Source organism: Wyeomyia smithii, chromosome 2, assembly GCF_029784165.1.
Source record: "Wyeomyia smithii strain HCP4-BCI-WySm-NY-G18 chromosome 2, ASM2978416v1, whole genome shotgun sequence".
In the NCBI taxonomy this organism is placed as follows: domain Eukaryota; kingdom Metazoa; phylum Arthropoda; class Insecta; order Diptera; family Culicidae; genus Wyeomyia; species Wyeomyia smithii.
In genome coordinates this window covers 114,547,321-114,563,079 of record NC_073695.1, presented here as the reverse complement: position 1 = coordinate 114,563,079, position 15,759 = coordinate 114,547,321, and the positions used below count along the sequence as shown (strand labels likewise).

General features: G+C 39.0%; 1 protein-coding gene across 6 annotated transcripts in view; it reads left to right on the top strand.

Annotated features, from left to right (window-relative positions):
* Positions 1–15,759, top strand: part of LOC129721032 (motile sperm domain-containing protein 2-like) — a 39,245-nt gene that overhangs the window by 8,996 nt on the left and 14,490 nt on the right. For all 6 annotated transcript variants that reach the window (XM_055673076.1, XM_055673074.1, XM_055673072.1 and 3 more), the window contains exons 3-5: positions 10,368–10,517; positions 10,666–11,007; positions 11,073–11,302. In XM_055673076.1, coding sequence (XP_055529051.1) covers positions 10,368–10,517; positions 10,666–11,007; positions 11,073–11,302 — 722 coding nt within the window. The remainder of the gene's footprint in view (positions 1–10,367; positions 10,518–10,665; positions 11,008–11,072; positions 11,303–15,759) is intronic.

Here is a 15,759-nt window from a genome sequence, read left to right as displayed (position 1 = left end):
TATAAATTTTGAAGATCTATACAAAGAGCGTTACCTAGAGGAAAAAAAGGGTCGAAAATAGTTTTTATTTACGGTACGTAATTAATGGACGTTTCCTTCAGTCCAATATGACGTAACGCTACATTTTTTGACCAAAAACGTTGATTTTTGAGCCATAATGTTTCAAGTAAAGTAAAGCTGATCTAAAACAGAAATATCGCGAGGGAACGTTTACAAATTATGTAACGCTCAGAAAACGGGAAAGAGTGTTGAGTTGGCAAAGTGTTGCAACCAGAACATTTAAACAAAAAGCATGGCAAAGGGGAAAGAAGATCAACAATAATTCTTGCATTACGTTATAAATAGGCGCATCCTTATTGATTCATAAAAGTCCTTTCAAATGTTACATAACACAAGCAGGGCTGAGGAAATTTTCTATGCCTGGTGTGCTGAGTATTGGAAACATGCTAGACAAAGTGGTGAGGGTTTTCCGGAAGTCCAATATTTATGTCACGTTAAATTTGAATGGACCCTAATATTACTATTTCAATGTTAAGGTTGAGGTGATAGTGATTGACTCTTTTCAAATACTTGTTTTTATGAAGTTGTTATCAACACTGGTGAGCAAAAATTTGAATAAATTAAAGGCAATGTTTTTAACTAATCTACTATCTACCCAATACGCAAGTGAAGTCTATGAATAATATTGGATGAAGAGGGGATTGAAAATAAAATGACGAAAGTGTATAGTTTCAAGTACTGTTTCGATAAAATACTGTTATGATAATTTAAATGGTGGCTCTCGTTTCATTTTTCAAAAAAATACTTGCAAAAATCGAAAAATTTCTGTTTTTTATAACTTTTATTGAATTAAGCATTAGCGTTTCTGGATGTAATAATTTTCTCTATTATATTTCCACGTAATTCGCGTAACATAAATTGTCTTTCCAATGGCAAACGGTTTTCGCGCTTTATGCACGGGGTAGGGGATAAGCATTCCACACGCGCACCGGTGAATTTGCTTACACATCACGCAGTGCAAGTTGCAATACACGCCGTGTAGTGTTTCTATGCAAAAGTAGCACCCGTGCAATACGGTGTACTGTTCTTGCCATGGCTGACTGCAATAACATAAAGAATAACTACGAAATCTATACATACATATATTTATGTAAGAAAGGTTTTTTGCGACTTTAAGGGAGTTAGTCAAAAAAAATCTACTTATTTATTTAAAAACAACAAAAAGTGTATGCAAAATAAAAAAAAATTCTGATTCGATTATATATACATATATTTTTGTAATAAAGGTTTTTTGCGACTTTAGGGGGTTAGTCAAAAAAATCCTACTTATTTATTCAAAAACAACAAAATATTTATGCAAAATAAACAAAAAAAAATTTTTTTTGATTCGATTATATATAATGAAATTTTTTTCGGAGACTGTATATAAATCGAGTCCGACCTGTATCTACGTTGATTTTACTTCAGAAAATTAAATTGTGTTCGTTTTATTCGAGCTTTCCGAGACATGGAAGTTATATATTTTCCCTTATTTCACCCTATTTTTCTGATTTTCATAACTCCAATCGCCGCTGAACTTACTTTTCAAAAATATATTTATCATATTAAAAAACTTCCAGCAAATAAAACGGTAAAGATTTATCTAAGTTTTTTAGCCCTGCTAGAGGTATTCTTTGCCCCCTTTAACATTATTCTGGTAATATATGTTTTGAAATAAAAATCTCAAAAGTTTTGGGAGCAATTCCCAACGCCAAAAACTCAATAAAATCATCACTATTCGATTCTCTGGAACTTTTCACATAGAAAAAGTCTATTTTTGAGCAGTAAGTTCAGTGATTGTGATTTAATGGGGTTTAAAATGAAAATCACAAAAATAAGGTAAAATAGTTCCTGTTTCGTCAGAAAATTCTACGTATAATAATGTTATAAGAATTTAGTAATGAAAATTTCAAGAATTACGTAAATTGGGGTAAATCATACCACCTACAGGACCTGGATCTTAATGAAACAAACACAATTGGATTCCCTTGAACCTTCCACATAGGATAAGTTTACTTTTGAACAATAAACTGAACGGCTTTTGTTGTTAGAAACGTTTTAGCACGAAAATCACATAAATAAGGTGCAATGAGGAAAAATATACAATTTTCAAAGGCAGTAACTAAAGGTAACCACCTATATCTTTGTTCAATTTTGCGCAAAAGAAAAGCGCCAATTGTCCCTTATCAATCAATTTGTTGACCAATTTTGTATAAGAAATACTTTTTTAATAAGTGGGAATTCGGGCTCGTTTTTTTCTAGTCTGCAACTCTAATCTTCATTCTGTGCCGAACACGCATGAATATCGGACGTGTTTGGTGATCGCTCCGATAGAATATAAAACAAAAGACGTGTGAACAAGTGTTGGCATTGTTTGCCTGGTCGAGTGAAATAAATCCGGGTTCAAGGTCGTGCCTTTGTGCAACTGTTTCGCATCGTGACTGCCAGCTGGTGCGTAAGCCGATTTGGCTGCTGGCTGAATTGTGCTACAGCAGTGGACGAGACACAAAAGAGGAAAAAGAAGAAGCCATCAGTTGACAGTTGAGTTGTATCGCTGTGTGGAGTGATCTCACACCTGGCTCGCTGCTGGTGGCTGTTTGGTGCTGCTGTATTGGTGCTGCTGGCTGTAACGGCTGCAGCTTCGAACGATCGGACAACCAACCTTACTGGAAGGGAGAAGTAAATAGGTACGTGTTCTTGTCGGCGCTAGTGCGCTAGACTTAGCGCGATGGATGTAGATCCCTCGCCTCCCGCGCCACCATCCCCGAACCCCTCTGACCCTGACCCTTCTGTTACCCCCTTCCCTGTTCATTCTTTAGTCCCCCCTCGCCCCAGGCTTTACCCAGACGGAGCCCAGGGCAGCTATACTGTTTATTTTCGGCCAAAGGCGGGACCGAAATCGAAACAGTTGAACCTCTTGCAGATTTCTAATGACCTGACGAAGGAGTACAAGGGCGTGACCGAAATCTCCAAGGTCCGGCCTAACAAGCTCCGTGTCGTGGTCAGTAACCTGAAAGAGGACAACGATATAGCTTGCTCTGAGCTCTTCACACGCGAGTATCGCGTTTACATACCCGCACGAGACGTGGAGATCGACGATGTCATAACCGATTCGAGTCTGTCCGTCGAGTGTATATTGGAAAGTGCCCAAGGGTGCTTTAAGAACAACACATGTCCCGATGTAAAGGTGCCCGACTGCAAGCAACTGCGGTCAGCATCGATCATCGGTGGCAAAACAGTATACACTCCGTCAGACTCGTTTCGAGTTACGTTCGCCGGGTCAGCACTACCAAGCCACGTCTCGATCCACCGGGTTCGTCTCCCTGTGCTATTATATGTGCCTCGCGTCATGAACTGACTGAATTGTAAGCAGTTAGGCCACACCGCCGCCTACTGCTGCAATAAGGCACGTTGTGGCAAGTGTGGGGAGAATCATGCGGATGATTCCTGCAGTAAAAATGCTGAAAAATGCATTCACTGTGGGGAGAGTCAGCATGAGCTCTCGACATGTGCGGTGTACATGCAGCGCAGGGATAGAATAAAGAGGTCTCTCAAAGAGCGTTCGAAGCGTTCTTACGCTGAGATGCTGAAGAAGACCGTTACCACTTCTCCCATTACATCAAACCCTTTTGATCTGTTGTCCTCTGATGAAACCGATTCTGACGATTCACCAGCGGGAACATCTTACGCCAATCCTGGGGAGTCTAGGAAGAGGAAAAATATTTCCTCTCCTAAACTTCCCAGAAGAGGTCCTAAGATTTCTCAAAGTGAAATGAAAGTTACAAACAAACCAAACAGTGCTGCGGATAAACCGAAGCAAACTCCTCCTGGGCTTGCAAATTTAAAGTCCCAGAAGGAGTTCCCAGCCCTGCCAGGAACATCTAAAACCCCAGTTGTTCCTTTTGCACTCCCAGTTGATGAAACAAACTCTGGATTAGTAAAATTTTCTGACATTGTGGACTGGATTTTCGAAACTTTCAATGTACCCGATCCAATTAAAATTTTTCTTACAGCATTCCTCCCAACAGTTAGATCATTTTTGAAGCAGTTGACTGCCCGATGGCCCCTCCTTGCAGCGATTGTATCCTTCGATGCCTAATTCAACTGCGTATATGAAGGATTCTATCTCTGTCTTACAGTGAAATTGTAGAAGTGTTTTACCAAAAATTGATTCGTTTAATGCTTTGATAAATAAAAACAAATGCGATGCATTTTCCCTTTGTGAAACTTGGCTTACTTCAAATATTGATCTCAACTTTCATGATTTTAATATTATTCGCCTTGATCGAGACACCCCATATGGAGGAGTACTTTTAGGGATTAAAAAGTGCTATTCTTTCTATCGTATTAACCTCCCTTCGATTCCAGGCATCGAGGTTGTCGCATGTCAAATGACAATACAAGGCAAAGAGCTTTGTATTGCCTCAATATGTATTCCTCCCAGAGCACAGGTTGGGCAACGGCTGCTCTTTGATTTAATAGAACTTCTTCCCTCGCCACGTTTGATTTTGGGAGACTTCAACTCCTTGGCGTGGCTTGGGGTTCCCCTTACAATGATAACCGCTCCTCTTTAATCTATAACCTTTGCGATGACTTCGACATGACTATTTTAAACAACGGTGAAATGACACGTATCCCGAAACCTCCAGCGCGCCCAAGCGCTTTGGATCTATCCTTATGTTCGACGTCGCTACGGTTGGATTGCACATGGAAGGTAATCCTCGATCCTCACGGTAGCGACCATTTGCCTATTTTTATTTCAATTAATAACGGGTCAACTCGCATGCGACCAATTGACATTCCATATGACCTCACACGGAATGTCGATTGGAAGTTATACGAGGAAATGATTTCAAAAGCGGTCGAGTCGATTCAACATCATCCACCACTTGAAGAATACAACCTCCTCGCGGGTTTGATTCTCGACGCCGCGTTGCAAGCCCAAACGAAGAAATATCCCGGCGTAACGATCAAAGAACGGCCTCCCACTCCGTGGTGGGACCAAGAGTGCTCCGATGTCTACACGCAAAGATCCGACGCGTTTAAGGCCTACCAGAAGGGAGGTATACCCGACGACTATATACGGTATTCGGAGCTTAATACCAAGCTTAAAAGCTTGGCTAAAGCAAAGAAACGCGGATATTGGCGTCGGTTCGTGAACGAGACGTCGAGGGAGACATCGATGAGCACTCTTTGGAACACAGCCCGAAGAATGCGGAATCGCGTAACGGTCAACGAAAGCGAGGAGTCTTCAAGTAGGTGGATATTTGATTTTGCGAGGAAAGTATGTCCGGACTCTGTTCCTGAGCAAAATATTGTTCGCGATGCGTCTCCGGGCCACGACGCGATAGAATCACCTTTTACTATGGCAGAATTTTCAGTTGCCCTTCTGTTCTGTAACAATAACGCGCCTGGGTTAGATAGAATCAAATTCAACTTGTTGAAGAATCTACCCGGCAATGCCAAGAGGCGCTTGTTGAACTTGTTCAATAAGTTCCTGGAGCAAAACATTGAACCGCAGGATTGGAGGCAAGTGAAGGTGATCGCCATCCAAAAACCAGGGAAACTAGCTTCTGATCACAACTCTTATAGGCCGATTGCAATGCTATCCTGTATCCGGAAATTGATGGAAAAAATGATACTCCGTCGTTTAGACCACTGGGTCGAATCAAATGGTCTACTACCAGAAACTCAATTTGGCTTCCGCCGTGCCAAAGGGACGAATGATTGTCTTGCGTTGCTTTCAACAGATATTCAGCTGGCGTATGCTCGCAAAGAACAAATGGCGTCTGCGTTCTTGGACATTAAGGGGGCTTTTGATTCCGTTTCTATTGACATTCTTTCGGGTAAACTTCACCGACAAGGATTTTCTCCAATTTTGAACAATTTTTTGCACAATTTGTTGTCCAAAAAGCACATGCATTTTACGCACGGTGATTTGGCAACTTTTCGCATTAGCTACATTGGTCTTCCCCAGGGCTCATGTTTAAGCCCCCTTCTTTACAACTTTTATGTAAATGACATCGACGAATGTCTGGCAAATTCATGCACGATAAGACAACTTGCAGACGACAGTGTAATCTCTGTTACAGGAGCCAAAGCTGCCGATTTGCAAGGACCATTGCAAGACACCTTGGACAATTTGTCTGCTTGGGCTTTACAGCTAGGTATCGAATTCTCTCCGGAGAAGACTGAGATAGTAGTTTTTTCTAGGAAGCATGAACCTGCTCAGCTTCAAACACAATTAATGGGTAAAACGATTTCTCAGGTTTTGGTACACAAATATCTTGGTATCTGGTTCGACTCTAAAGGCACCTGGGGTTGTCACGTGAGGTATCTGATAAAAAATGTCAACAAAGAGTGAATTTTCTTCGTACAATAACCGGACAATGGTGAGGAGCCCATGCAGGAGACCTTATAAGGCTTTACCAAACAACGATATTGTCTGTTATTGAATACGGGTGTTTCTACTTCCGTTCCGCAGCAAACAAACATTTGATCAAACTGGAGCGAATACAATATCGTTGTTTGCGTATCGCCTTAGGTTGCATGCAGTCGACCCATACGATGAGTTTGGAGATCTTACCTGGAGTACTACCATTGAAAAACCGCTTCTGGAGCCTGTCTTCTCGTATTCTTATCAAATGTGAGGTCTTGAACCGTCCCGTGATTGAAAATTTTGAAAGGTTAATCGAACTTAATTCTCAAACCCGTTTTATGACATTGTATTTCCATCACATGTCCCAAAATATTAACCCTTCTTCGAATATTCCAAATCGTGACGACTTATCAAATACTTCTGATTCTACTGTGTTTTTCGATACATCCATGATAGAAAAAACTCGTGGAATCCCGGATCATTTACACGTGCAGCAGATCCCCAAAATTTTTTCCAATAAATATCGAAACATCAACTGCGACAATATGTACTACACTGACGGATCACTTCTTGATGGGTCCACTGGCTTCGGTATCTTCAATAACAATTTAACCGTCTCCCATAAGCTCGATAATCCTGCTTCTGTTTACGTCGCAGAATTAGCTGCAATTCAGTACACCCTAGGGATTATCGAAAAAATGCCCACGGACCATTATTTCATCTTCACGGACAGTCTCAGTTCCATTGAGGCTCTCCGATCGATGAAAGATGTTAAGCACTCTCCGTATTTCCTGGGGAAAATACGGGAACATCTGAGTGCTTTACCCGAAAAATCTTCTCAGATTACCTTAGCGTGGGTCCCTTCTCACTGCTCGATTCCGGGTAATGAGACTTTGGCTAAGATGGGCGCAACAAACGGTGATATTTATGAAAGACCAATTGCCTTTAATGAATTTTTCGCACTTGTACGTCAGAATACGATCATCAGTTGGCAAAATGCTTGGACCAGAGGGGAAATGGGAAGGTGGTTACATTCCATAATCCCCAAAGTATCGACGAACCCGTGGTTCAAGGGGTTGGATGTAGGTCGGGGTTTCATTTGCGTGATGTCCCGGCTTATGTCCAATCACTATAGATTTGACGCGCATCTCCGTCGTGTTGGGCTCGGGGAAAGTGGTATCTGTGCCTGTGGTGAAGGTTATCACGACATAGAGCATGTGGTTTGGTCATGCCCTGTACACCGTGACGCCAGGTCTAAATTAATAGCTTCCCTGCAGGCCGAAAGTAGGCAGCCGGCTGTTCCTGTTCGTGATGTCTTGGCGAGCCGTGACCTATCCTACATGTCCCTTATATACGTTTTCCTGAAATCCATCCACGCCCCAGTTTAATCCTATTCCCTTCCGCCTACATCCAACCAAACGACAAGAACACGTTAAGACCCCGGATCCGGAAACAGCGACTAGACCCGCACGATACTCTCAGGCCCCGAGGGAGACAACCCAATATGCCAGTCCGTAATATCTTGGCCTAGCAGCGGAACATATTCAATATGCTGCTTACCTATGGCGATGGAAAACCATCAAACAACAAATCAGTGCTTTTAATGCAAAACATTCTAGCTTTAAGTTAGATTTAGTTTCAGCTCGTAGTCGGCAGCGAGGATAAAAAATTTGCTTTTAGTTATTAAGATACTTTAGAAGGTAAGCTACCAGATATAATTGGCGCCGTTAAACATTAAATTGTATTTGTGCCGTGTCAAATAAATTATAGATGAAGAAAAAAAAAACTCTAATCTACTCTAATCGCCGGACAAGATATCCCTGTCAGGTACTAACTCTACCTACACCAGTTGTTTTTCATAAACATGTAAACAAAGTTATGACAGTTGGTTCCTGTTCCGTGGCATTACCTTATTTCAAGAATAAGGTGGAGAAGCGTGCCATTATCGCACGAGGATTATCTAGATTTATTTTTCGTCGAATTTTTCATCTGAATCAAATAAATCAAAATAAAGAAAAGGACAGAAAAAGACCATTTCAATGTAAACCATAATGTTGAAGCTAATATTTTCGTGACCTTGATGTACAGATTCAGTGTCAAACATTTAACCTATAAATATGTAAAATTCTACTTGCGTGTGGCATCGCTGAATGCAGCATGAAACATTTTTATCTTCACAAGATAAATATAAAGCCAACATTGCGATTACGGTTTGAATGCCATGCACTGTCCGAGTCCGTCTCCATGTCAAGGCCACCAAAACTAAAAGAGTGATTGATTTTCGTACTTTTCTTGTATAGTAGGCCAGTACGCAGCCAAAAGCGAGCAGAAGGGAAGATAATGATTGGTTGATTTTACATGACTTTACACTCGAGCTTATTTCACTATTTGTGAGATATCCTAATTAGTATATAACGAGCTACATTGGTGACATTTGTTCTTTTAATACGTTCAGAAGTAGTGAGATAATATGCATTTAATGAGGGCACATTTTCGTAACACTTTTCACAATCCATAGCATGCCACTTTACTAGCATTCCATGACAAGTTATTTTATTTGGTTGTTTCTAGGTTATTACCAGTTTTTCAAGGTAAAACTTTTGTTTTTTTTTTCCAGTTTTGGTGATCTGTGCAGAGTTCAGAAGCAACACGTTGTTTTTTTTTTCATTTAGCATAAAATCAAGACCACTTCATTCTAAGACACCAAACCTGTTAGGCTTGCGCATTCGGATCAGCACGTATCTTGCGTTGAACAGGTTGCTGCACCGCTGCACGCATTGAAACAGCAATCACTCAAACGAGATCCTTTTTATATATTTCTGATATTTGACTGATATTTCCACTGTCAACTCTGTAATCTGAATCTATATTATTGGCAGTAGCATTTTGGTGTTTATTGTTGGACTTTCACTAATTTTTTTCACATTCTCTTCGAAAACTGCCGAATTTGTTATATATTTTAATTCTAACCTATTGACCTTATCAGTATTTTAAATGTTTGCAACTTAAAATTAGTCATGATCAATGTTAGCTTGGTGAAACAAAATACAAGTCCGTAGAAAAAAAATCATTTATTCCGTTGCGTTGAACATTGAATACATTGTGTCGTGTTGAAAGTAACTTTAAGAGATAAATAAAGAAACAAACTAAAGTTCAAATTCGCATTCGTTATAAAACATCAAAGGGGGTTGAATCTTTCGAACTGAATTTCTATTTTTAACAACGGCTTTTTCCCGTTAACACGCAAGTTCATTAAGCAGACAGTATATGGAGTAGAGAGAACGAAAATTAAGCGAACTGGAAATATGATACAGATTTGGAAAAATATACCGCATCCCGACGGGACTTGAACCCGCAATCTCCCTGTCTCCGGCATGGTGTTTTTGACCAATTAAACTACGGGGGACGGTGGTACTGTTCCACAATCTATATCGTATCACATTCCGCTGCCGCCTTATTCTATTGCTCATCCCTAACTACACACACTGCTGTTGGGGGTTGAATCCTTAAAGAAATGACCAAAAGGCTAGGTGCTCAAGTAAAATAGCAGACATAAAAACAAGTTCTGCTGCCAAAACAAGGCGAACTGGTAATTCATTTGCGGTATCTTGCAAGACAAAATGCTTTCTGAGAGGAAAAGCAATAAATAAAGTGTTGCGAACTCATGATGCTCCGTGATCAATTGTGTTATTGCCAAAAGAGTTCATTGATTTGCCGTGCTGATGACTCCTGAAATGATATCGTTTCTATATGCCATTGCATTGTCCCATGGCGTAACTGTGCAAATTTGTATTGATGTGCAAATTTACCTTTTTGTGAGAAGAATTTCTCGAGGTAACAGCAGCCCAACACTATTTGTTCTCCTTAATCATGAAAAATAAGTTATTGTCAATAACGCGAACTTATTCAAAATTGCGATGCAAATGATTTTTTTTTTGTTTTTTTTTAGCCGGTGGATTCCATGAGAATGATATAAACAAAATATTCGACAACGATGTTTGGCTTACCAAATTCTTGGAAAACAACGTACTTGACATGAAGGAGTCGCTGAAACAGCTGTGGGATACTTGCGTGTGGCGGAAAACGGCACAGATAAACGGTAACATTGTTATTTTATTTCAAATAGGTGGCTCGTATGTAAAAATATTCCCACGTCATACTACCGATTTAATTGGATCGAATGCAAAATTGTCATTTCGTCACTGTAATGACTTTTTGTTTTCAATAAACCAATATCATAATTTCAGAAATCTGTGAAGACAACATCCGCATGGACTACGTCTGCGACGGCATAATGTTTCCCAGAGGGAAAGACATTGATGGCAAAACGCTTTTCATCTATCGCTCTAGACTGTACACACGCGGGTCCCGAAATCTGAGCGACATGAAGCGTATGTTTCTATACTGGCTAGAGCGCTTGATTCGCGAATCAAATGACGACTACATAACTATCATGTTCGAGCTTACCGACGCAGGGTTAAGCAATGTAGACATGGAGTATACCAAGTATATCATCGGTACACTGAAGAACTACTATCCGTTCTCATTGAACTATATCCTAGTATACGATCTGCCATGGATACTTAACGGTACGCAGAGCTTAACTGAGTCAGAATGTTTGAGATCTCACTAAAAACAGTCTGAATTATTACAGCAACATTCCTACTAATCAAAAAACTGTTACCTGCAAACGCTATAGATAGGCTGAAAAACATAAACAATAAGACAATCAGAGAATATGTCCAGGAAGACAGCTTACTTGTGCCATGGGGAGGAACCGATGATTACGAATTCGAATTCATTGCGGAACAGAAAATTTCTCAGGTGCCGTTAGTGAATAATAATTCCATTCTTCACAACAACAATATCAACAACATCAAAAAGGTATGTGAAATAACACAAATCTAAATATTACCTTACATTAAATGGATCTGCTAAGTCCTCAAATTTGCAATGTAATTGCAAAACAAATTGCAAAAATTCGAGGATTACAAATTGCGAGTTTTACATTCGTTTTAAACATGGTTTTTAAAAGTATTTCTGAAAAAAATATTTGGGCAAACATCGCGTAATTTGGAGATTATCACTCTTTCAAGTGTGATCATACTGCTTTTCGGTGCATTGCACACTTTTGGTTTATTTGATGTAGTGATTTACTCACTTAACGCGGAAGTCATCCATAACGAGTAAATCGAAACTGTCCGAAATAAGCGATAATTTTCGTCAGTAATCACTTACATTTACCTACATTATTCTTGAGTGCAATATTTTATAATTCAACCTGCAGTCAATGTCGACAACTCCTTACCTCAGATAACGGTTTATATAGGTTTTATTTATGTTAAGTAAATTCACTGTTACAACGACTTTTGAAGCGCTGCCTACAATTGCAATTTGATTTAATGTTCACACAGAAATTTCCACATTTATGCTTAAATAACAAAATTGTGGCTCCTATAGTTTTTGTTCTGAAAATAGGTTAAAAAATTCTTTGAAGTTCTTCAAAAATTAGCATTGTTGCTAATGTTGAACTGTTTTTACTGAAAGGGCATCTAAAGGAGTACTGTCATTTCATAGACAAATTCACGCAACCTCATTTTCACAACACAATTTAAACAGAACGCGCCGCCTGCAGTTATACTATTAAACAGATGATCGACTTGCAGTTAGTTCTCCTCGTGTTCAGCTCTGAAGAGATACAAACGCTAGACGCGAGAGCTGAGCCCGTATGTACCTAAGCACGTGGACCGGTACAGCAAAGAGCGCATACAAACATGCACCCCTTCGGGGTATCGTCATAACAAATTTGGCTTGTTTAGTCGCTCTCGTACCGTCGACGGATCGCTGTTCTGTTCGCCGTCAGTTGTTCACCCACCGAACCAAAGCGCGGTTACTGAAGTTCAGTGGCCTTTCGCTGACGCGTTATTCGAATGTGCTCATTTTGCCCGTTCGCTTGTTCAGTTATACACAGATTTAGGAAAGAAATCAGTATCAAATGAAAGAAATCGAACCACAAATATAATGTTATCAATAGAATAGGTTTCGCGTGTGGAAGGTCAAAAGAAATGCAATACAATCGAACACAATATATTTTCAGTTGAAACAGTCATACGAAAAAGTGTCGGAGTTTGGCTCCCACTATGCATTGCCCTTCAAATAACAGCAGGACGTTGCGTATAGTTATAGCAGATGTGCATATCATTTAGTTATGATTAATACTAGTGTAAGCAAGTCGATGCACTACATAGACGAACGAAATTTACAACGGTATACTGTGTTTAAATGCGATCAATAGACGCCCGGTCCAAAAATAAATATTGATTTCCAGCACAATGCGATTGGCCTACCCTACAATAAAATAGTCTGATTTCTACAGTTTCAAGAAATGTTGAATGATTGTGAAAAAACTGTGAATAAAAAATAATAGCGATACATGATTGGGAAAAAACTCATATGCTATGAATTAAATAGTGCCATTATTTTCTTCTGTAAAAATATTACCACATCGAAGAATATTTACTGCTGGAACCGTTTCTTGGAAGTTACAAATGTAAAACATACATGTATATACAACGTGAATCGACTACCAGCAAGGACACACCAAAACGGCAAACTCTCCGAGTGGTAAGGCACATCGAAAACGAAAATGATTAGGGAGAATAGCAAGGAGCAGGTCTCTTTATGCTGAAGCAATCTGATAAGGGTGTTTCGGTAACAGACCATCCGGTCGTCTGAGCAAACAAACTAAGCATTAGTGTCGTTTCAAAAAAGAAGGACACCAACCGAACCGGACAGTGCACACAAGCATCACGCAACTTGAAGAAATTCGTAGTTTCCAGTGAGACTGTTTTTACCGTTTCGGGAAAGATTCACAGAATCCGCGAATCCAGAAGTTCGTTAAACGTTCCGATGTTAAAGTTCAGGCACAAAATAACTGCGATTGAATAATTGAACAGCAGATTTTTCTCATAACTTTCCTTCGAGAATGACAAGGGTATGATATTTATTTTTTTCTTTTTACGTTATTGTACTTTTATCAATGTATGTTGACGATTATCAATTTTCAATTCAAGTATTTGTATTATGTTGTGTTATGGTAAAAATTTTAACGGTACAATCCTTTTAGGATGTTTCAACAGTTTGCCCTTTTCTCGAGTAAAAGCCATTCCATGCGAAATAGGACAATTTTGTTATACTTTTTTTATTTGTCATTTTTGATTTGACTGAAACTTCGCACAGATGTATGAGCTAGAGCGATTTTGTGCTACAAGTTTTGTTTTTTAATCGCGACTCATTTTTGAGAAGCGTTTAAGTTAAAAAAGGTATCGAAGATTAAAAATATTTCTTCAAAAATCACCAATCAGAATTTCTCGGGCGTCTTACGTAGGAGAAATAAATTTCAAAAATTACAACTATTTTCGTTAAAAAGTTATATCTCGAGATTGGCTCATATTACCGGGGGTGATAAGAAATTTTTACGTGATATTTTCCGAGAAATACGATGAAATTATCAAATTAATTATCAAAATGAAAATGGCTACATTTGTCAAAAAATGCAAACTTAATTTTTAAATACAAAAATAATCTATCTGGTAACACTGCCGGTCAAAAATAACATTTTTTTCTGGATTCCTTGTTTTGTTTTCTTCAAAAATCACCTATCAGTAGTTTCAGGACGTCTCACGTTTACAAATTGTAGGAAATAGAAAAAAAGGTTTTGACTAAAAAATGCGTAATCTTTCAAAAAAAATCACAGGAGGGTTGTATGCAAAGCCACGACCGCAAGGTTGAAGTAGAATACTTTTACAAGGAAGATAACCCGGCTGCTTGCGTGTCAGTCATTTATCAAAACTAGATGGCTCATGTAATGTCAAAATGAATCAACTTTTCATTGAATGCATACTAAAACCGGCAATTGCACAAAGACTGCATTTCACCAAAGTGCCTCACTGCATCAGCTGCTATCGATGCTGATACCCGCTGGAACTGCTACGCTATCCGTAGTCATGCCACAGTTGTGGCCGCTATCCGCTATCGCTGGTATCCACTGCACTGCTACTGCTGCTGCTAAGGGAGGACTGCTGTTGTCGCTGTCTAAAACTATTATGAGCGGCTTCGGCTGAAACAGGCTCTTATATAGGCTAAATAACATGTTTTAAATTGCAAGGTATACGATTCTGTCGACCGTGTTTGGGAAGCAATCATATAACGACCAATCAGAGGTCAAATTTTTTGTTCTGACAAGGCTTGACTATTTTCAATAGTACAATAGTTTGAACAATAAAATTACAATTATCTTCATTTGGGAAGAGTCTTAGAAGATGTTCCAGTCTTTTTGCCTCAAGAACGAAGGGAATCCATCGAATACTAACCGATTTATTAGCATTTAAAATTGGACATTATATGCACTTTTTTCGGCTTTAGATTTTCATTTCACATCCCTATGTAGCCGAACTTCCTGAGAGAAGTATTCTACTTCAAAAGACAATTTCCACGTGTTGTAACGTGCTGGAGACCGAAATCTATGTCTGCGATAGGGAACCTTCACGTTCATGAGGCATGACTAGAGAAACGCGTCTGATGATGCGGTAAAATTTTTAATGTCTTTTTGTGCAAATTATTGTACTCAGACAAAAACCTGTTTTGAATTGGATGAATTTTTAGTGAATAAACGTAAACCGTTTGTTATTTAAAGTTGGTCATGCTGATCGCAGCCTTTGCGCTGCCCCTACAGTGGGAGGTTTACTGAATAAAGTAAAAGTAAAAATTGGACAACTACAACAGAATTTGATTGCATCGGTTACTGATTACAACTTTTGAGCTGCCCTAACATTGCACAGTGGTACAGAACGACAATTTAGGCAGACATGGGGTTTTCGACGCGATTGCTTGAGCATTGAGCAAAATATATATTTATATATGAAAAATCGTGGATCCATCAGGCAAAGTTACACTCTATCAGTCAATTTGAGAGATATGGGCGGTTTTATGTGCGAAGTTATCTTGACTAAGCTTCTCTATAACTTTACCGAAAAATATGTACAGTAGTTTTACCAAATAAATAAACTATAAATGAAATTTTTTTATTTTTTTGACAAAAGTTAGCAGATTTATATTAGTTTTATTAAATTTCAAGAAAAAGTATATCTCCAATTTTTTCATATGATAAAGTACACGAATTGCTCTTCCAAATGAAACCAGAAGATATTGTTTTCATTTGCCCCATTCAGAGATATCAATTTTTGAAAAAAAACGTATTTAAAAAATTAAAACATTAATAACTCTTCACCCGTAAAAGATATCTTCGAAGCTTGGTAACCAAAAGTTGCGTCTTTTAAAGT